The 23221-nt window shown below is 39.4% G+C and overlaps 2 protein-coding genes across 4 annotated transcripts in view; both read right to left on the bottom strand.

The window, feature by feature from the left end:
• Positions 1-292: 292 nt before the first annotated feature.
• Positions 293-3644, bottom strand: foxg1a (forkhead box G1a). The gene has a single exon (XM_067614933.1). The coding sequence runs from the start codon at positions 3394-3396 to the stop codon at positions 2101-2103; it is 1296 nt and encodes a 431-aa protein (XP_067471034.1). The 5' UTR covers positions 3397-3644; the 3' UTR covers positions 293-2100.
• Positions 3645-16113: 12469 nt separating this feature from the next.
• Positions 16114-23221, bottom strand: part of sptbn5 (spectrin, beta, non-erythrocytic 5) — a 71580-nt gene continuing 64472 nt past the window's right edge. For all 3 annotated transcript variants that reach the window (XM_067613489.1, XM_067613490.1, XM_067613491.1), the window contains 3 exons: positions 23203-23221; positions 18975-19168; positions 16114-17966 (listed from right to left, as the gene is read on the bottom strand). The exon at positions 23203-23221 is cut by the window's right edge and continues 98 nt beyond it. In XM_067613489.1, coding sequence (XP_067469590.1) covers positions 17806-17966; positions 18975-19168; positions 23203-23221 — 374 coding nt within the window. In that variant the 3' untranslated portion in view covers positions 16114-17805. The remainder of the gene's footprint in view (positions 17967-18974; positions 19169-23202) is intronic.

The following is a 23221-nucleotide window of genomic DNA, read 5'->3' as shown; positions in this document are numbered from 1 at the left end:
GCAAAAAAGCTTTACGCTTTTTTCTCTCTGTGTGCGTAAACAACAACAACAACAACAACAACAACAACAAAATCTACCAAAACACAAACGCTCGTGTGGAGGAAGTGGATTATTGCGGAGCTGCAGGTCATCTCTCCATTAAAACAATAAAATGTCTCATTTAAATATAGTTCGCACCAATAAAACCACAAATTTCACTAAAAAGAGGTAATTTTACTCTAAAATTCTACAAAATAGTTTCAAAATAAGTAATAAATTTATGTTTTTTTATGATTTTTTTTGTACCTGGTGATAAAAACAGTGACAACACGGACGGGAGGAGTAAAAAAGACAAAAGGATTTGCGTTAGTTATGAATGTAACCTATTCTTTTATTTTTATTTTTTATGATTAAAACATTTTTTTTTCTCTTTTTTTTTGACTTTTGTAAGCGACAAACACGGGAATAAGAATAAGACCACAATAGTATCACAACCATGAAAAATCGTTTTTAGAGACGACAATTAAAGGACAATCATTCCAAGTAGTATTATTAGATAATGAGGCTTTTTTTTCTCTTCTGTCAAACAAACGGGTTTTTACATTGTTCTTCCTTTTTAGAGAAAGTGAAACCCAAATTCAAATTACAAATAGACATTTTTTCTCTCTCTCTCTCTCTCTTTTACTAATTATACAAACAAAAAAATAAAAGAAGAAGAAGAAGAAGAAGAAGAAGAAGAAGAAGGAGCGTGAACGTCCGTTTTTTTATCGGCGATCACGTTTACAGTCAAAGAAAAAGCACATCACAGGCTGCCACTGCGGAAAACATCCATCAGGAAAACGAGACATTTACGCACAAATTCAACCTTAAAATCTCTTTTTTTTCCTACAAAACAGAAGATTTAACTTCACGCTGCTTCTCTTCACTTATTCTAATGAAACCGAAGCGGAATAAAGCAGATTCCCTGCAGCTGCAACCACTAAAACATTCGTGGAGATTTTTTTTATTTTTCCGGAAATCGGCGCCACCAAACTCCAGTCAAATTTTCGCTAATTTAAGAAACAGAAAAGCGATAAAAAATCTCGTTTAAATGGACATTTTCTGCAGTGAAGGAGGCTTCAGTCACTCCTTCATTCACGCGCTCACACACTCATTCATTCACTCGCTCCTTGTTTCCTACATCAGGCCTCTTGTTATGTTATGCAGCTGAATACTGACTCTAAATTTCCTAAAACAAATAAAAAATAAACCGATTCTTTGGTCTATAAAAAAATGACATTAACAGTTTTGAAAACTGGAGAAATGAATGAGTGGAGAAACAGCCTCAGGACTTTAACGGCGGGAGCCAGAGTCGCTTTCTGCTTTAAAAAAAAAACACATTTCACTTTATAGAAAATACAAATTAAAAATAAAAAAAATTAGTGTTTAAATTTTGTAAAATAAAATCATTCTCCGCCGCTTGTTTTCTAACCCGCATGATACCTGATAATACTGCAAACATGCGGGCAAAAAAAAACGGCTATTAGAGATATTATTATTATTATTATTTTTACCTTTTTTTTTTTAAATCTCAAAATTAGACAAAACTATTTTAAATACACATTCTATAAAAAGGTAAATGCCTCCTCCAACAACAACAAGAACAGAAAAATCAGCCTACAGCTCTCATCATTCTCAGATCACATTGCACGTCGCTGACTGACAGAACTATACAGAGACAAACCCCGGACACTTATAGTAACAGACATTATGTACACAGAAAGTAAAACTGCCAGAGAAGATGGAGCAGAAGAAGAAGAAGAAGCGATAATAATAATAATAATAATAATAATATTAATAATAATAATAATAATAATAATAATAAAAAATACCTGGAAACTTCAGGGCTGCTTTCTCTGTGCTGCTTTTTTTGTTTTGCAGTTTAAGTCTCTCCTCTTTTTTTCTATAGTTTATAATAATTTTTGTCATTTTTTTACAATGTAAATGTTCAGTGTAAAATGTTCAACTTACAGTTCCAGTCATTTTAAGATTTTTCACTCCTTGAGGGGTGGGATGGAGAGGGTGGATGGGTGGAGAGGTGAGGTAAGGTAAGGTGGAGGGGTGAGGGGGTTTTTGGGGGTGTTAGTGTATAAGCGGGTTGGAGGTCGAACCCTGGTTCTGATGCGTAAAATAGTCAGACAAACCCCCGGAAAGTCCCGAGGAGAATGCCGGCAGAGAGCCGGACAGCGCCGGCCTCAGAGAGTCACAGGGCAGCGAGGAGGAGGACGGAGCCTGCGGGGAATTAGAGGCCGAAGCCCGGGCGGCCTGCAAGGAGCCGCCGCCGCCACCGCCGCCGCTCTGCGTGGTCATGGACGGGTGCGGGACGTGGGGGAAAAAGTAACTCGTCTGCCCGGCCAGCAGGTTGACCGAGCACGGGTTCAGGGAGTAAGTGGCCCCGGAACAAGGCACGGAGAGGCCGCAGGGCACCGCCGAGGCCGCCAGGGCCGCCGCCGTCAGGTGGTGCGTCGCGTAGGGGAGATCCCCGCCGACCAGCCGGTCCATGCTGAGCCCGTTGGAGGACGGGAACGACGAGTGGTTGTTGCCCATGTTCTGGGTGAGCATGGTGCTGTAGGACATGGGGTGACCCGGGTAGCCCGAGGAGGTCCCGTTGTAACCCAGGGCGCTGCTGGCCCGCGGGTGGTGCAGGGAGAGGAAGGGGGACATGGGCCAGTACAGGGAGCCGGCTCGGTCCATGAAGGTCAGCCCGGAGGTCAGCCGGGCCCCTCGTTTGAAGGCCAGCTTGGCCCGAGACGTGGTGGACCGCCGCCGGAGCTTCCCGGTGGTGCCGCCGATGAAGACGTCATCGCTGCTGGGGTCCAGCATCCAGTAGTTCCCCTTGCCCGGGTCGTCGTAGTGCCGCGGCACCTTGACGAAGCATTTATTCAAGCTGAGGTTGTGCCGGATGGAGTTCTGCCAGCCCTGCTTGTTCTCCCGGTAGTACGGGAAGTTTTTCATGATGAACTCGTAAATGCCGTTCAGCGTGAGCCGCTTCTCCGGGCTCTGCCGGATGGCCATCATGATCAGCGCGTTGTAACTAAAAGGAGGTTTTTCGTACTTGCCGCTTTTCTTCTCTCCGTCCTTCCCTCCGGCGCCGCCGTCCCCGTCTTTCCCGTCCTTCTTCTCCTCCTGTTTCTCCTTCTCGTCCGGGCAGCTCTCCTGGCTCGAGGAGTCACTTTTAGGATCCGCTTTTCCGTCCTGCTGCACCGCCGGGAGAGGAGCTTTCTGCTCGGCTTCGTCCGCGCCGCCGGGCCGGTGGTGGTTCTGGTGGTGATGCTGGTTCTGGTGGTCGCTTTGCACGGCCTCGGGCACCAAACTGTTTATACTGAACGACGATTTAGGAATCATTTTCACCTCTTTGCGCTCTCCCATATCCAACATCACCGGGCAATGAGGGGGGAAAATGGCAACGACCAAAAGCGACGAACACAGCTGGGTTTCAATCTGTCCTGTCTCTGCCCGCGAACCAGGACGGGAAGGAAGGAAGGGGGGATAGATAGGAAGAAAGAAAGTATAGCCCAACAAACTATTTCATGTTCGGTTTGGGGAGAAAAAAGGAAACACACACACACAACACACATGTACACACACATCGATAGGAGACAGATAGCTGCAATTAATTAGGGAGCCACAGCCACTAAAGCAAGTAAAAAACATTGGTTGGACCTTTCCAGTCCTCAGCCAACCAGGGGAACATTAGTATTAAATATTAAGGCGTCCTCTGCGCTTTCAGCCAATCATGACGCACAGGGAAACACACACATCCACCAATGCTGTGCACGCTGCAAAAAATGCCCACCCCGAGCAGTCTTTTCACGGCTTCTTGAGTCTTAAAAATGTTATTTTGATCAAAATAAGACTGAAAATCTGACAGCGGAGCTTTTAGTATTTTTATTGTTTTCAAAGCGAATCGTTTGATTGAACATTTGTTGATTTTTTTGCATCTTAGTGAAGAAACTAGTGGCTTTATCCGTCAGATTTAGTCTCATTTTAAAATGAAAACGCTTCATTTTTATAATAAATCAAACTTTATTTGAAAATGTGTCGTTTCTAACCCAGGTTGTTTATATTATGTGTGTTTTTTTTAAAGGAAAATCAGACTTTCAGAGCGTTTTCACGCCCAAACGGCTCAGCAGCGCGGACATTTTTTTGCAGCGTGGAAAACACACTCACCCATATCAACACCAGTCTGCCTTCCCTTCATCCCTCCCCTCCTCTCTCACTCTCTCTCCCCCACCTAAACTAAACCCGTAGCTGGAAAACACACACCGTGCATGTGTACACCCAAATCCCCGCCGCTCCTCATATTTACACTCCTCCGATTCAAATATTTCCCCCTTCGGCGTCTCCAAAACTGTTTACATCCCGACTCAGAGGGAAAATAAACAGAGGAGAGGGGATCCGGAGGGCACGCGGACACGGTCAGGACACGCGGAGGTGATTTGTGTGTCAGATCGCAGCAGACTGTTGAGCACAGAGAGGCTGTTTCTCCAAAAGCCGTTTGTCCTTCGTGCGTAAAATGCGCGTAAAATGTGCGCCGGGAGGGCGTAAACATGGTGTCATGTCAGCCTGCTGCTTCCAGGGAGGTTTCTGTAGTTAAATTTCCTCCCGGCGGCTTCATGTTGGAGAATCTGACAACAACACGAAGTGAAGTGGAGACAGAAACAGACTGAGAGAATGAAACAGAGAGGCCGCCTGGCGAGACGCGCCGCTTCAAAACCAAATGTTACATTTAAAATATGTTTTATTTGAATCAAACTGACATCCAGGAAAACATTTTAGATTATTTAGAGCCTTTAAAAAAGGATTACAATTTATTATTATTAAATTGGAAAAAACATTCTCCAGCTCAGATTATGAGTCTGATTTAATAACTTTAATAATATAGTTATTAATATAAATACTTCTGTTATTATTAATACTGTTGATGGTACCGCAGTAATCAGCACTACTCAGTCTGTGTGATGGTTCAGAACACACTGAGATCAGGTTCTCGGTGTTTTTGGGAACATTTGGAAGATGTTTTATGAGCAGAGTTTCAGTATTTTTCCATTTGGAGACTCAGTTTATTTAAATGTGACGATCACAGTTATAATAATTATAATAATTCTGACAGTTTTGGGGGTAAAAGAGTTTAAAGTGAACATAAATGTATCAAATATTCATGTTGATCATTTGAGTTGACAGATAATATTACTGAACATATAAAGTACGAAGAATTCAAATAACCACAGAAACATATTAGTAGCTTATATTTGGTTATTGGTTATATTTGGGGGGGGGGGGGGGGGGGTCAAGACCTCAGTATTTATAAAATCTTTGCTACGGCCCTGCTGTTATTACTACAAGTACTACTGCTGTACTAGTACATGTAGTACCTCTACTGCTGCTCTAATACTAAACTAATATCACAGTTTTTACTGATATCTAACATCACTACTATCAATATTAACACTGTCGTTGCTATAGCTACAGATACTGCTGACACTGTAGTACCACTTTCACTTCCTCTGCTGCTGTTTTTGTCTCCACGCTGCAAATAAAACACAGATTAGACTCCGAGGAACATTGATTATTATATTTATAATGTGCAGTTACTGCTATAATATCTACTACCGTCATATCTGTTACTAGTATTATACTACAAGTATGAATAAACATAAATAAATAAATCACAGTTTTCCTTCAGAAACATCACCCAGCTGTGAATTAAGAGCTCCAGGTTTGCTGATGTTATTCCACCTTAAAGCATTTAGTGTGAAGCGCGTGCAGCTATGAATCAGTCAGAGTGAATGTCGCGTTTTTAAGGTGGTATCACAGTTAAATCACTGAATCTGAGACACACGAGAAGAAACTATTTATCACTTTTTTTTTTAGATTTTGCTGTGAGTCTTAAAACCACAATCATCTAAAATAATCTCAAACATTAAAGGAAAGTGTTTCCATCCAGAGTTTAAACAAAGACTCAACATTTCCTCTCAGATCATTATTCTACTTAAGAGTCTGTTTTTTTTTCATGTTTTCGTTTGGAGACTTTCAGCCGCTGCAGGTCGCAGCAGCTCGGACACACTGAGGCTGAGCTGCGAGTCTGAGCTGCGAGGAGCATCCAGAGTGACACTGTGAGTCAAATCACACACATTCTCTTCATTAAGGGAAGATGAAGGTGGAAGGAGACGAAGCACGCGACGAAAAACTCTTTTAATATGTAAAAAATAAGAGAAATGATCTGGTCTCAGAGGTTTCTTTTGTTCTCGTTTAGAGGAAACTGAACATCAGTTTAAATGAAAAAAAAAAATGAAATAAATGTCTATTTTAAATGGTTTCATAGATGTTTGATCGTTTTTAAGTTGAATATTTGATCCGTTTGATCTTTTCAGTTTCATTTGTTGTTTGAAGGATTTATTCAACTTTGATGTCAGTTTTGTAAAATAAAAACATTTATGAACAAACATTTGTATTATTGCGGAACAGATTAGTGTAGAAGCAGAGATGTGAGCTTTCATCTGACCTCTGATTCATAAAACAATTTGAAAAATGAGAAAAATATTTTTTTTAAAATGTCTGAACTCAGATTTGATGTTTGGACGGTAAAATATTTTTAGAAAGTAAAAACATGTTGAGTTTATTCTCATCAGGCTGATAACTAGAAACAACAGTAAATAATAATAATAACTGTATATTATCAGAAGGTCTCCTTCCCGGAGCTTTCAGTCACATCTTCTTCATCAGCAGATGGAATTTGTTCCGGCAAAACTGAGTAAGTGAATAAGATTTTCAAAATCAAGAACGAACCTTCACGTTCAATAATAATTGTTGCTAAAGAGCACTCCGGCAGCAGAAAACAAACATTAACACGTTCGGTGCGTTTTTCTTCGTTTTTATGCGTAAAAACGCGCCCCGTGCGCGCGCTCTGCGGAGCTTAATACTGTATTTGCTGCGTTGATTTCATATTTATATGTGATGAAGTGATTTGAATTGTTTGTGTTTCAGCTTCTCTGTGACACCGAGTGACTGAACATCCTGGTTGTTTACTGTTGTTGTTTACTGTTAGTTGTTGTGACTCTGCTTATATGTTTCCTGTGTGTGTGTGTGTGTGTGTGTGTGTGTGTGTGTGTGTGTGTGTGTGTTGAGGTAAATTCCTGCTTGTGTCTGTCGGGCTGTGAGACATCCAAACAGACAACGAGGAGGAGGAGGAGGAGGAGGAGGAAGAGGAGGAGGAGGAGCTGCAGCAAAGAGAAAACATCCATCCAGCCTCAGAAAGACAAAAACCTGCATCAAACTCTGCTGGTGTCGTTTATTTCACCTGCAGGTTTGTCAAAGAATCATCTGAGTGAAGTTTCATGTTTTAATAAAATATTTTCTTCATCGTGACTCAGAAGCAGCAGGTGAAGAAGTGACGTCAACAGAAAGACATGTTTGAAGGTTGAAATGAAACCAGACTCTCTTCATTTACTTCTAAATGTTAAAACACATTTAAATCTTTATATTTACAGATGAGACAGATGTTGACTCTTGATTCTGTTTCTTCAACTATCAACTTTTTATTTTAAAATCAAACTTCATTCATTAAAGCGACCTCGTCTGCAGCAGTGTGACACATGACAGGACTGAGGAAGACTCTTTCCTCTTCTGTTGCTCTTCAAATCAAACTGAACCAGTTTCTGCAGAGTTTTAAATAAGCAGTGAAATGTTTACTCTAAACTGTGTTGTTGCTTAACTGACAACTGAGAATTCAAGTCAAACTAAAGCAGACTTCATTTTTACTTTTAGAACTCACATAAATGAGAAGCTGAGCTGTGCAGAGTGAAGAGACGTCTGTTCTGTCTGTTCTGTTTGTCAGTTTATATCAAACTAAACCAGACTCACTTCATTTTCCTCTGAAGTGTAAAAACACATTGAAATGTTCGATTTCCTCAGAACATTTTGCTCTTTTCACAATTAAAAAGACAAAAATATGTGATGGCAAAAGAGTTTTTTTTAATATAAACTTTCTCATTCAAGTGATTTAAATAATAATCTCTATATTGTCACCAGCTGTTTTTGTTTGAACGCTGTCCAATATGTGCTGCTGTTAATTAAATCTGTAAGGAAACATTATACATTTACAGCCTCCAGCTGTCCATCAACACCATGCTTTTCATCCAATTTGTTAGCAGATCTAAACATTTTTATTTTATCCCACAAAGAAGAAAATATATACTTCTTGCTTCATGATCTTGATTGTGTTATATATCAATTTGTACTTTGTCTAAATGGGTTTATTTGAGTGTTGAAAATAATAAAAGTGTAATTATCACTGTGGAAACTTTTTACTAAACATGACATATTTGTGTTTGGGTGGAGTGGAAAGATGATTTTTACATGTAATAGAGGCTGCAGAGAGACAGAAACATGAGGGTGACCTTTGACCTCCAGCAGGATGATCATAATTAACATCTCAATTATCATCATAGGCAAAGATTAATTTGATTTTCATGGATTTTATTCCAACACCTGTTTTCATTTTGCTTCCAAGGACCCTTCACTCATCCTGTCAGTTTTACACCAACCGGTGATAATTTTAGCCGAGATGTTTAATCAACCTGAGAATTGATTCACGTAATAAAAAAGTGTTTAAAGTTGAAAGTTTTAGTGCGACTGAAATGTTTCATCCAGATGTGAAACAGGCGGTTCGTTTTTTTTTTTTTTTTTTTAACGTCTCTTGAGAATCTGCAGAACATCTGTTGTTTTTCTCTGCTAGTCAGGAGAAACACATCTGTGGGATCGATATCGATCAATGAAGCTGATCAGTGACCGATCAGGAGCGTTTTGATCAGAGGCTCTTTAGGGGGCATTTGAGGTTTCTTAAGAGGGTTACTAAGAAGGTTCTAGGAGTTCTTAACGGGTCTGTGGGTTATTAAATTGTTCCTGCAGCCCTTTGGGGGTTCCTCGGGTTCTACTGGGGTGTTTCACTGATTCTTTATGGGCTTCATTAAGGGGTCTGTGGGTAATTAAGAGGTTCCAGCAGCCCTTTGTAGGTTCCTTGGGGTAAGAGGGGTAGTAAGGAGGTTCTAGGAGTTCTTAAGGGGTTCCTGGATTTTTTTAAATGAGATCTAGGGGTTCTAAGAAGTTCTATAGCTTCTTAAGGGATCTCCCCGCAGGCCGTAGGGGGTTCCTTGTGTTCCACTGATTGTTAACAAAGTTCATAAGTCAGTTTTAGGTGTTATTAAGTGGGTTCTAGGGGTTTAGGGGTAGGTAGGTTAGTTCTGGGGCTTGTTAAAGGGTTGATGGGTTATTAAAGGGTTCCTGTATCCCTTATTAAATTGTTTGTGTTCTGCTGGGGTGTTCCATTGATTCTTAACAAGGTTCAAAAAGTGGTTCAGGGTATTCAAGGAAGTTCCAAAGTAAGTGTATGTGGTTATTTAAAGGTTCCTTGGGTTCTTAAGGGGGTTCTACTGGTTCTCAGCAGGGTCTGTTGGGGTATTCTAGGGGTTCTTATGGGGCTCAATTGGTTTTAAGGATGGTCTAGTGCTTCCTTAAGAGGTCTATGGGTTATTAAGTGGTTCCTGCATCCCTTTGGGGATTGCTTGGGTTCTTAAGAGATTTATTGTAGTAAGGGGGCTCTAGGGGGTTTTAAGGGGTCCCAGTGTTCGAAGTGGGATCGAGGGGTTTTAAGAAAGTTCTAGGGCCTCTTACAGGATGTTTCTGCAACCCTCAGAGGATTCCTTGTGTTTCAATGAATCTTAACAAGGTTTGTAAGTCAGTTCTTGGATTTCTTATGGAGTTCCAGGTGTTTGAAGGAAGTTCCAGAGCTTCCTACATAAGAATCCAAGGAATATTGACAGAGTAGTTTTACAGATGTTGTTGGGCTCCATGGAGATGTTACGGGCTTCCTGTGGTTCATTAAGGGGATTCAGCAGGCCTTAAAGGGTTCCTTGGGTTCTTATTGAGAATCTTAACAGGGTTGGGAACCCCTTTATAGGGTTTGTTAGAGAGTTCTAGGAGTTTTCAAAGGCATTCAGAGGTTATTGGGTAATTTTCAGGGGTATTAATGGATTCCAGAGGGGTCCTTGGGTTTTAAGAAAAGTTCTAGAGCTTCTAATGCGGGTCTGTGGGTTCTTAAGGTGGTTCCAGTGGTTCGTAATGGGGTTCACAAGGGGGTTTTAGGAGTGCCTGAAAGGCTCTTGAGGAGTTCTGGGAGAATTTAAGAGTATTTATAGGTTCTAATCAGGTTCCAGTGGTTCTTAGGCATGTCTAATGGTTAATAAGGGGCTCCTGTGGTTCTTTAAAGGGATTCTAGAAGCCCTTAAGGGGTTTCAGTGGTTCTTATTGGACTCTGAGGATTGTTAAGGAGGTTCTGGGGGAGTTAAGAAAGCCACAAAGCTTCTTAAAAGGTTCTGTGGGGTTATTAAGTGGGTTCCTAGAGGGTCCGTCAGCCCTGGAGCCGTTTCAGGGGTTCCTCAGAGGGATCTTAAGTGGTTTGTGGTTGTTCTGGAGGTTTTTAAGGGGTAACTTATTAAACATAACTCTTTATTAATATTTTCATGTTTTACTGCAACAACAGACAGAATATTTTTCAGAACAGAAAAATCTGAACCTGCATCCAGTCCTCACCTGTGACCTTTGACCCCTGACCTGCCCTCTGAGGGGAACCACCCCTCAGTGTTCCCTCAGACCTGCAGCAGGAGAAGGAGGACCGAACTGACTGAAGGTGTTAATCTGCAGAATTTATTGACTTTAAGTCGGAGAATGTTTGAACACATCGACGCTGTGATTTCTCAACACGCCGGCTGCGTGTAAACAGCCTCAGTATTATTATTATTGGCTTTAAGGCTCAGAGGGAAAGTTGTGAGCAAATAAATCAGAGGGATCAACAGAGAGAAGCGGGAAGCTGTGAGGAGGACGGAGGGCGCCTCCCAGCGGCGGAGCGAGGATCCATGTTTGTGTTTCCAAATCAAAGCATTAATTCTTCTGATTTGATCTAGAAAAATAAAAACAGAAAATGAAACTGTAATAAGATATCAACTGAAACTCAACAATTAAGACAAACTTTTGACAAGCTTTACTGTCGCTACATCAGCTGTTTTTATCGAGTCTTTTATTCAACAACTCTTCCACGTTTTATAACCTAAAAAACACGTATTTAATTATAAATGTTGTGTTGTTTGTTTGGAGAAAAAACAGCGGAATAATATCACGTAAAAACGTGACTGTGCGCGTGTCAGATGAACGTTTCTGTGGTCGTGAATGTGACAGAAAACAGACGGAAAACTTTAAAAGAAGAGAAATAGACGCTGAAATTCTCCATCTTCAAGTCGTTTCCTCTGTTTTAATCAAATGTGTGTAATATTCTAATAATTTCCTGTGTCGTAGCTGATTACAGTGACCTTATTAACTACTTACTGTCGCATTTTTCTTGTACAATATAATAATCTCATTATATAAACAAAAATAATCTGGTTAAAACTGCGGTAATATTTATCCGTGAATGCAAACCGTAACTTAAATTAGTGTTTAAGCAAATAGCAAACATGTCTGCTTACAAAATAAAGTGTAAATAATTTCATAAATATTAAAATTAGAAACCAATGGCACTATTTCAGTTAATTTCCAGCATGTAAAGGGTTTCATGTAAGGTTTTCCCGGTTAAAAAGATCGATAAATTCTGCATATTGTAATAATCTGGACCACAACCCTCAATAAATGTTCATAAACTGGATTTTTTTTTTTAAATCTCATGTCCTGTTAAATGTAAATGTTCCTTTATCCTGGTGTAAATACTGCTTTAAATTTGGTGAAGATATTAACCCCAAAATAGGCCACAACCAGGATTAAAAACCCCTCCCGGTGTCATTTAGGGATTTAATGTCATCGTTCAAATGTTTGGGTTTGTTTAATCCCCCAAATTAGCAGAAAAATACGGAGGACATCCGAGACCTCAGTGTCTTTAATCCACATCCAGGAAACTTTTACTTTTTTTATTAATCTCAGGAGAACAAAACACGTTGAGATTCTCCTTAAAAAAAGTGCAAAAATCTTTGTTTTTTTACATTTTCTTTTGCCAGAGAGAGAAAGTTGCTCGTCTTTCTTCTCCCGCTGAAGAGAAACCAAATCATCTGCAGCTGAAACCTGCAGAAAAGAATCAGAGCTGCAGTCAGACAAGAGAGGAAAAAAAACTGCAGAATAAAAACATCGATTTGTGATTTTCTTTCTTCTTCAACGAACTCGCCGTCTGTCCGCTGCTGTGCGTGCGTGTGCGTGTATGTGTGCGTGTGCGTGTATGTGTATGTGTATGTGTATGTGTGTGTGTGTGTGTGTGTGTGTGTGTGTGTGTGTGCATGTGTGTTGGGAAGTTAAACTGGTTAAACTGGGTTTTGAGCTGCAGACAGGTTTGCCTCTGATCTCCTGCTGTTTCTCGTCTCTCTGCTGGTTTCTGTCGCCGTGAGCTGAATGTTGAAGCGCGAATCAGACGGAGGCCTGGAGGGACAAAAATATTTCCAACAGAACAAACAATAACACACCGGCAACAGGAGGAAAGCTGATGGTCACTCAGATAGTTATATTCTGCCACTGAAATATAATAATAAAACATAATTTAAGACAGTTTCAGTTACCTGTTAATGTCCTTTAATTAAAGCTGAATTTAAAGACCAAAGACCGTCGATGTGGACTCGTTTCCGTCCTCATCAGTGGACACATGGTGCAGAGAGTCGAGCTTTAGTTCCGGGCTGTTTCATGGACTGTAAAGAAAGTAAACCTGAACAAAGATGTGCTGCAGCTCTGAAAGCATCCTCACGTACAGCGGTGGCCTACGGCAGCTGCAGCGGGTCATCAGCTGCGCGCAGACAGTCACCGCGGAGCTCAGCTGCCGCCTCATGAAGAGCCGCCACCCGTCTGCAGCGACCCGGCACACCGCTGCCGCCGCCACCGCCTCCTCCATCACCACCACCACCTCCACCCAGTCCGTTACAGGTGCATCACCGACCGAACAGTTTCTACCACAAAACAATAAATCTCCTGAAACAACCCGCAAAAAACCCCTCAGATTCAGGACCGGAAGGCTGCGCTGACATGTTTGCACATCACAAACTGTTTACTGACCGCACAACTGCACACAAACCAGGACCAGACTGTGACCCCTGATACTCACAGCGCCTTACTTCCTTTTCCATGACTATTTATATTTATATTTATATATTATTCATCCTTTATAACTCGGTGCAGCACAGTGAGTCTCGTGCAGTGACAATAAAGGTTCGTTAAAGGTTTAGTTTCCCTTTAAATGTAACTTTAAACACCTTAAACTAAATCAGAGGTTTATTAAATTATCTGAAACATTTACGACTTCATTTTCATCTAATTTAGGACCAAATGTAACTGATTTGTCGTCTAAAGGTTTCTCAGTAATTCATATTTCATTCAAGGTGATATGAGGTGTAAAATAATGGGTTGATTTTCTTGTTTAATTGCTTCTTATTTTACTATTTTATGTGTAAATTGTATTTTGTTTCCTTTACGTATCTGTGTGAATTCAATCTAAACAGACGCACCTCATATATAGTTCATGACATTTGTATTTATTTGAGATAATCTTCAAATTAAGTCTTTTGCAATTAATATAAAATATATAATAATAATCCTGATAATGTTCAGTAATAAACCTCAAACACTGAAATCGTCTATTTGGATTTTGAAGTTCAGATTTTTAAATATTTTTGAACATTTTTTATTGAGATTTTGCGTTTTTTTTATTCTTTGCATTAAATTCTTTCATGATATATTTATTTATTGTTCTCTGGTTAAATATTCAGCATGTTTAACGTGTTTAATGTGTTTAAATATTTTATAGAAACATGTTGATGAAACTTTTTGTTCAGACAGTTTTTGTCTGTGAATCTGTCGTGAAGCAGATGAACAAACATCTCCAGCGGTGAAAACATGAATTCATGAGGAAAGGAAATGGCTCCAGTTCCCGCCGCAGATTATCAAATAAAAAAAAGCAGGAAAAAGTGAGTGAAGTCGCAGCCAGAGAGGAGAAATCCTGCTGACCTGCTGCACGAAAACAAGCAGGAAAATCATTAGCTGTGTTGGCGCCGCAGGGTTAATGGTTCAATCAATGTCAAGCGCTGGAAATAAACTTCTGAACTGGACAATCTGCCGGCTGGAGCCCGCAGACTCAGACTGGGAACACCGGGAGGAGCGGGAGGCTCATTACTGCACCGACAGCGCCACCGTGAGGCGGACAGCTGCAACTACACACCGGAGCACCGATCATCATCATGGAAACAGGTTCAAATAACTTTAGATACAAATATAACTCAGTCATTCAAACTTTTATGTTTCAGTAATAAAACTATTAATCGATTAGTGGATTGACAGAAAAATAATCAACAATTTTGATATTTTCTTAATCGTTTAAGTTATTTTTGAAGAAAAACACAAAAATATTCTGGTTTCAGCTTCTCCAAAGTGAAGATATGATGTTTTATATTAAACTACTGGTCACCTCAGTTTTGATTGAAATGTATGTAGTTTAATGTCTCAATGTACAAATAATTGGAGATTTAAAATTAAAACAAAAAAAGGTGAAATATCTTGATTAATAAAATTGAGCCTGTTGCAGATAAAACAACCAAACTAACTTTCTGTCTACAACAGAAATTAAATATTTCAAAAAAACAGACTTTAATGATGCAAACAGACTAAAGTTTCATGACTACTGAGTCTTCATCAGTCAGAGCGGACAAAGACACGAGATGAACCATATGTGTAATCAACCTGGAGCAGGTGTGTGTAGTCGTCATTAGATAACTGATCATGAATCCGATAGATCCAGTTAATCAATAGGAAGTCTGCTGTCCTCCACCTGAGAGGTTGATTCAGCTGCTTTTTGCTGGACGATGTAAAGAACTTTGTTTCAACTAGAAACTAAATATTGTTGGAAAGTTGTTCCAGCGTCTTTCTGTCCTGATCAGCTGGACGACCAAACGACTTTATGATAGAAAAGCAGCAAATCCTCATCTGAGAAACTAAGACTGTCAAATATTTGGTGCTTTTGTTTTGTTTTTTTTTAAAAAAGACTTTAAAATGATTAATCACATGACAAAATAGTTGCCAATATGTTTTCTTCCCGTTAACTAACCGATTAATTGAATAAATAAACTCTGATCAGAGCTTCAGCAGCCACATGAAGGCAGAAACAAAAAGACAGAATTAAAGTTCATGTTCAGACGAGAGAATAAACTCTGATGTTTCCATCAAGAGTTCTAACAGGAACCAGTAACGTCCCAGTTACTGATGCTCTTTATCTGCTGCTGTCTGACAGCAGATTCTTCTTTTCGCTCTTTGGGAACTTTTTTTTTGTGTGAATGAAACTACAAACAGATCAGAACACGTCGCCTCATGTGGACATTTTTAGGCAGAAAACGTTTCCTTTAACGTCCTCATGAACAGACGACGTTCATCAGACTGAAACCACAGATTCACTACACGTCTGTGATGTTAAAGGAACAACAAGCCAGTAACTTGAGGTTTTGGTTTGTAATTGATCAAATGTATGAATTTCTCCAGTAAAAGTTTTTACAGCTACATCAGTGACTGTGAGGAAACCAGAAGTGTAGAGAAGTAAACACAGTGCAGCAGATTCACCATCATGTAAACAAACAAAATGTCAAAACTACACTAAATTTCTCAAAGAACTTCAGTACAAAGTCCAGATGTTGATGATCTGCAGCGCAACAAGCTGTAAACAGAAACCGTATTCCTGCACATGCTCAGTAGCGTCTGCCGTACACAGAACTACTCTCCAGAGACTGAAAACATGATGCTGTTATTAGTTTCTAAACTAACTAACGTGATCAAACTCTTGATGATGAAGGAACATGTGACCCAGAGCAGCAGTGAGACTCACTGACGTGTTTTTAATCAGATGTATCAGCTTTGATACAAACACGATACTCGTTAGTAGATCAGTTCATTGTTAGAAAATCAGCAGAATGATCCTTTAAGAGAGACTTTAAACTCTCAAACTAAACAAACCTCACAGAATAAAGTCAGATATTCAGTAGAAAAAGCTTCAACGCTGCATCTCAGACAGTTGACCTTTGACCTCTGCATCACTGACAGGAAAATGAAAACATTTTATTAAACATTCGGTGCAGTTTATTAACTTGACTTTTGAACTGTATATTCCACAATCTGCTGCGTATGAACACAACATATAAATCTTACAGTAAATCGATAAAATAAATGAGATTATTGATGAATACAAACATATCAAAAGTCTTAATTTTCCCACCTTGAATATAAATAAGTTTCTGTTAAAGTGCAGAAACAGATCAATGATGAAGTTACATCACATGTTTATGATTCATAAACTGGAGACAGTTTGTGTGAATGAATCTCTTAAATTCACTTCAATTGACTTTAATTTCCCAAAACTGAACTGAAGTGTTTCAACTCCTGATTTCTCTCAAATGTCTTAATCGGACTCATTATTTTTAATGATTGGCTGATTGATCTGATTGAATGGCAGAGAGAGGATCGACTGGAGATGTTTGGATTTGTTGCTCGTTAATAAATAAACTCTGAATAATAAATCATTACCCTACGATACGGAGCTGCGTCTCTTCAGCTCTGCCTCCTAAAATGTGACAAACGTGTTTTAATTGATCTGCTGTCGATCACTTTGTGTGACATTTCAAAAAGGTGGAGATCATGTTTATGGAGGAAAAACTCTTCAAACGAAGTCACTTCAGACTGTTTTACAGCAGATTCTCATTAGAAGTCATATAAACAGACGATTAACAGTCGTTTAACGAGCAGACGTCCAACGAAGGCTTCACTTTGTTTTTATGATGCAGTGATGAAAGTTATTGATGATAACAGCTGGTCTGTGTGATGAAGATGTGTAAATAAATAAATACAGGTGAGTTTTGACTGACATTGTGTTGTTGTGCAGTTGTTATTGATTTTGTTTGGATATTCACTAACCGATCGGCAACCAATCAAAGCTACAGATTAACAGATTAACAGATCAGACGTTTATGAACATGTGATGAGCTGATGTCATACGAAGCATCAGAGCAGGTTGAAGCCCTGACCTTTGACTTGCAGGCAGCATTTGAACACCTGAACTTGGACCATGTTTAACATCCGACATCAGAACAAGATAGAAATAACAGAAAACCACAAAAAGCTGAATATATAATAATAATTTAACTTACAGCGATAATTCTGTTCACTTGACCCCAGAAACGTGTTAAAGACTGAAGATGTTTCTTAGTTAAGCTAATGTTTAGCATGTTGGCTTTGAATAGATTATTTGTGAAGGAGGATGAAGGTTCAAATGAAAACAGTCTTCTTTTATAGCTGTGTTGTTGTTTCTGTGATTCAAACTTCTTTTTCATAGATTTCGTCTTTTTCTGGCAGATTCTTAGTCATTACGTTACATTCAAAGTGCATTTAAACAGGAACAAGAGCTTTTAAATGCATCTTTAACAAACCACATGATTAAAAAAAACAACTAACTGGTTTCCTCTGAAGTCTTCTTCAGTGGAGAGATCTCTGCTGCTCTGGAAGACGTTCTTGAAACGACCTTCAGTTAAATGTTTTTATCAGATTACACTCATATAAAAGCAGGTTGTGTTCTGTGAAGCACTTTGTGAACATGCAGAAGCAGTTTATCAGTAAATGATTGATGAAACCTCTGATAGATTTTAATCCCTGTTATAACCAGTAAACCTTAGATTCCAGTATTAACGTCTCAGACTGTACCAACAGGCGTCGGATGGATCGATGGTCCATGAAGATCTACTTCTTTGTGAACAACTTCCTGAAGGCGTTCCAACTCGACTTGTTGGTGGCGTCGTCTGTTACCTGCGCGACGGCAGCGGGGGGGTCCTGAGCGTCCGGGGGAGGAGGAGGAGGAGGAGGAGGCACTGAAGGAGGCTGGTTTGGGCGACTCTGTTGGTCTGTAATGCAACAAAATACAATCACACCAAATAAATATCCACACAGATTCATTTATACGCTCAATGATAATCTGCTCGTTAGCATGTTAGCATTTGTTCCAACAAGCTGAATTTGACATGTGAGCATTCTAGTCTCTATACAACTTTTATTAACTCTATTTATTTTTTATATTTGAGTTAATCAATTTAGTTATTGTTTATAATTTTTAATCTGTTGCTTTTATCTACCTCATTGTTTTTGTATTTTGATATATGCTATTAACACTTTAATTTCCCTTTGGGATTAATACAGTACTCTGTATTAATCCCAAAGGGATAGATAGATAGATAGATCTATCTATCTATCTATCCATCTATCCATCTATCTATCCATCTTGAAGAGTTGATATATCATTATATAATAATGTAGCGATTCATACAAGAACTTTTGAAAGTTAAGGTTTACATGGATGCTGCTATCATGTGTATGATAACTAGAGCTGCAACGATTAGATGATTATCTTATCTATCTATCTATCTATCTATATCGACTAGTTGCCAACTATTAAATTAATTACCAACTATTTTGATAATCGATTATTCATTTTAAGTCATTTTTTAGGAGAAGAATATCCAGATTCTCTGATTTCAGCTTCTTAACTGTGAATATTTTCTGGTTTTAGTCTCTATGACAGTAAACTGAAGATCTTCAGGTTGTGGACAAAACAAAACATTTGAATTTGTCATCTTTGGCTTTTGGGAAACACATTTTTCAACATTATCTGAACCAAACAACTGATCAGTTAATTAAGAAATATGATAATGAAGATAATCATTAGTTGCAGCGTTAATGATAACATTGTAAGATTTAAAGTAATTCAGTGCTCCTGTTTTTGACCTCTGGATAGTTTGGGTTGATATGAATGTTGAATATTTTATGGTTGATAATATTATAAGATTTATGATTAATTAGCATGTTTTTCTTCACTTACTAACCTGGATGGGAACGTGTGTGCTGTGTCCTCTCACCTGTCGTGGCCTCGCCGCCCTCCGGGTAGCGGTGTCTGTTGTAGTAGGTGTGGGGGGGTTTGGGAGGAGGTTGGCTCTCTGTGGACGATTGTCTCTCCAGGCTCTCGGCTCTCCCGTCGGACGGCTTGGCGAACACTGAATCAACCGCAGCGTTGGCTAACTTCTCCAAACTCAGGTTGACTGACGACGCTCTCCTGAACAAGATAATGTTCATTTTTTTGAACAAAATTTATCTCGACTCTTCAGCTACTTTATATAATCCATCATCCCCTGAACCAACGCTGGCTGCTATGAGCTGACTGTTTAGGTAGAGAGCTAACGTCATGTAGCTGAAATGTTAGCTTGCTATATGTCAGCTATTCCTCTTGATTATTACCTAACAAGCAATTCAAGATCAGATTTGTTTCTATGCTTCTAGCACAAAGAGAGGTCCAGGACATATGTAGCCTAGCTTAGCACAAAGTAGAGGGAAACTGCTAGCCAGCTCAATCAAAACAGAAAAAAGCTACTCCAGATGTTTTCATTTTCAGCTTAATTTAAGCTAATATTAGCATGCTAGTATTAATTCTAGTGTACCTCTTGTGTAGACATTGTATTCTGACTATTCAAAGCTATTTTAGATTCTCCAAACTACAAACTTCAGTTGCTAATGAGTTCAAATTTGTCACATAAAGAACTAACATTATCTAGCCTATTAGCTAACTAGCAGCTGAGGCAGATATGAAGAGACTTTGAGAAAGTTTGGGAAAGATGAAACAATAATTCATCTTAGATTCAGTTTTATCAGTTTCATCTGTCCACTGTGTGTTTAACCTAACTAAATCTGTGTGGATCAACCGGTTTGTTATCCAGGTTAAAGTGGGAAGCAGCAGCTGATCTGACGGGCAGCTGAGTGAAGTGCAGCCTGCGGAGGAAACACCGGGACCGTCAGGGTGAAACAGTCCGTGGAGGAGCTGCTGTGTTCGGCTGCACAGATAGGAAACACCTCGGCTGACAGGATGTACCACTCTGTTTGGAAGAAAAACTTCTTCTTTTTGGTTTATTCTGGCGGTTGGTAACCAGCGTATTAGGTGCATTAGCGCCACCTTCTGGTCCGGAGTGTGGACCAGAGATTAAATCCTGCACATTAATCCTGTCTGTCTAATAAACTCAATGAAAACTCTACTGCTGCTCCCACTTGGCAGGTTCATTAAAGTTTTAATGCTGAGCTCCTGAACTCCAGTCTTCCTCAGTTCTTCCTTCATATATTGTCTTTCTTGATCATATTTAGTATAATCTATGCTTGCATGTATAATAGTCTCCACAGCCAGCTGGAGAAACATATCTGCATATCGGCATCAATCGGCCACAATGAGTTGGAAATATCGGATATCGGCAGAAAATCCACTATCATGCATCTCTAGTTAATATAATACATATTATTCCCAAATACATTTCAGAATAATGTCATTTGCATGCTGCATAATGAGTACTTTTACTTTTGCTACTTTAAGTATAATTTGATGTTTTTGTACTTTTACTTAAGTAAAAATTTTGAATGCAAGACTTTTGCTTGTATCAGAGTATTTCTACACTGTTGCATTCCTACTTTTACTTAAGAAACAGATGTGAATAGTTCTTCCACTGGCTCAAACCAACCACCCCCGCTACGAGGGCAGAATGTTAAATAAACATATTTCTCCTGCAGAAATCCTTTGATCAGTGCATTTTATGAATGTTTAAGTCACGTTGCCTCTGCAGTATTTCATATTTTTATGTCCGTGCAGCAAACTAAACCAGACGTAATGCATGACAGCTGAATAGACCCGCGGCTGCTGTGTCCTTTGCCACCGTGTGCTTTTCCACCATTGTGTGCCCGCTGAATGTAATTCACCTTGTCAAAGCATCTCATTAAAGAAAAACCCTGCTGGCGTAGAGTTTCATTTCTTTGGCCTCTCACCCACCTGAGAGGTGCCCGGTGTCCCCACAGCGCTCAGTGTGAACAGATAGATGTGAAAGTCAAAGTCAAATTACCTTCCTCTGTTTGTAGGAAACCACTTCGGTCTGAAACTCCATCCGACGTGATGACCCTACACGCGTCCTGTTTGACCCCAGAACCATCCACGCAATTCTTTTGTTTGATCGGCTTTCTGTTCGTCGCAGGAAATCCTTTCAATAAAGTGAATTCTTAATAATCCGGCCACAAATAAAAATGAAATCCAGGACAAATTATCGAGGTAACAAACCTTCATACTTTTTGGATGCTGACTGATTCGTGTTCGTAGCTCCGAGACTCTCCAGTAGGGAGAGTTTTAGTTTTGGTAACTTTTGGGGTTTTTTATGATGTTTCTTGATTTATTTTTTGTCACTTATTATTTCTATTTTATAAAGTTAAAGTAAGAAGCAGAAAATAAAGAAAATGAGTAAGTATAGAATAAGGATTTGTTCTCATATTGTCTTTTCATTTAACCAGGTCCAGATATGACGGCGTCCATGTTGTTTACAGTCCATTTCCTCCTTTTTTCTGGGAAGAAATATTCTTCATATTTCTCGGGGAGAATGAATTTCTATCACATATTCTTCACTATGTCCGTCATTGGTTAGAGGTTAGAGGCTCCTTTTAATAGCAGTTTGTACTTTGTACTCACTTTTTTTGCAGAATTTTACAGAGATACTTCTTAAAAGACAAGTTTACAGTTTGTCAACAGCAGTCAGGAGTCAGTATGAGCACCTTTCCTCACTGTAATCACTCTGTTCTGTTCATTCTGACTATTAAACACACAATATGTAATTTCAGCCGCTAGGCGTCTCAATCAAAACAATAACAACAGACGGAGTGTGATGACGCTGTGAAGTAGCAAGGGATCATGGGAGTTGTTGTCTTCGTTGTTAAATAACCAGCTTCACTGGGATAGGATTACTCCAGTGTTCATCATCCGCAGAGGTCTCCTCCTCTCCAGAACAAACGGACCCGGAGATTACAGGTAAAAACACTGAATAAAACTGTTTCACCTAAAAAAATCAATATTTCTCTGACGATGTTTGGTGACCACCGGACTTCCTGGAGGGGCTGTTAGCCGAGCTGCTGCTAACGTTTGTCCAGTTTATTTCTCTGATAACTTAAGATCCAGACGTCCAATGACTAAAATCCTTCTTCCAGCTAAAAGATATAGTTAAAAACCACCTAAATTTATCATGAAAATGTGTCTTAAAACTGAATAAAAGTCCATTTATAACAGTTTGTGTGGAACAACCACAACGCCGATGTATTATCTTGTATGTGTGTAAGTTACTCTTTGGTAGACGCCATTGTAGCGGACAAACACACCGCCGCCGTATGCATCTGATGCGTGTTTACTCTTTGGTAGAGGAGGTATGACGCCATCGACAGGCGACCAAATGAAACGGTCCGTTACTTTGATTAAATTACAGATTTCTCTGAGTTTGAACATTGTTGGAAACATTTGGGATAATGTAAGTACACAACTCAACAACATATATAACATAGGTCTAGTTGTTTTTACACATTTTAATGTGGAATAATTATATATTATAGCTTTAAAAGATCCCCAAATCTTCCCCTTCCCTCTTTGTGTTTCCTCGGACAGTGTTTCCCTGTTGAGCTGCAGGTGGAAGTATAGTAACAAAAAGAGGAACTTTGGCACTAAAAAGACTGTAACATTGAAAGATATCTACTTGATTTGACTCATTTGGACGCTGAAGCTTCATATTAACTTCAAAATAAACTTTTAAATACATTTTTGTCCTCCATCACTTCCATTGTAAGGTCATTATGAAGGGATCTTCTAATGGTCAGTATGAACAGGAGGACTACAACTTCCTCTGTTATCAATCCAAGACATATTGTGTTGGTATTGTAATTGGCACTGTTGAACAACGTTTTTAACGCGAGAAACTGCTAATTATTCTTTTTAACGTTTGTCTTCGGGCTTTGACTTCCCAACAGCATCATTTTCATCAGCTGGCTATTAAGTTTCTAAATCTTGAACAAGACGTTTAACACTTTTTAACACCTTCTTAGGACATTTTTTTTTAAAGGGAAACTGAATTCAAAGCTTTTTAAGACCTGCAGTGGACAGTGGGAACCTTGAGGACCAATCAGAGCTTCAGTCCACAAAAGTGAGTCTGATCTTTATTCCTCAAAGGGCTGTTTAAGAGTAAAGGGTCTGGATTACAGGTGTGTCTTATGCTAACGAGGGTCCTCGTCCAGACGTGTCTGTGTGCTCACCCTGAGTCGTCAGAGTCGC

Source organism: Thunnus thynnus, chromosome 16 (genome assembly GCF_963924715.1).
Source record: "Thunnus thynnus chromosome 16, fThuThy2.1, whole genome shotgun sequence".
NCBI classification, from domain to species: Eukaryota; Metazoa; Chordata; class Actinopteri; order Scombriformes; family Scombridae; genus Thunnus; species Thunnus thynnus.
This window is presented reverse-complemented; position numbering and strand designations above follow the sequence as displayed.

What these genes read in the sequence shown, in the direction of transcription:
- foxg1a (XM_067614933.1), bottom strand. Translation starts at nt 3,396, where the DNA reads ATGTTGGATATGGGAGAGCGCAAAGAGGTGAAAATGATTCCTAAATCG.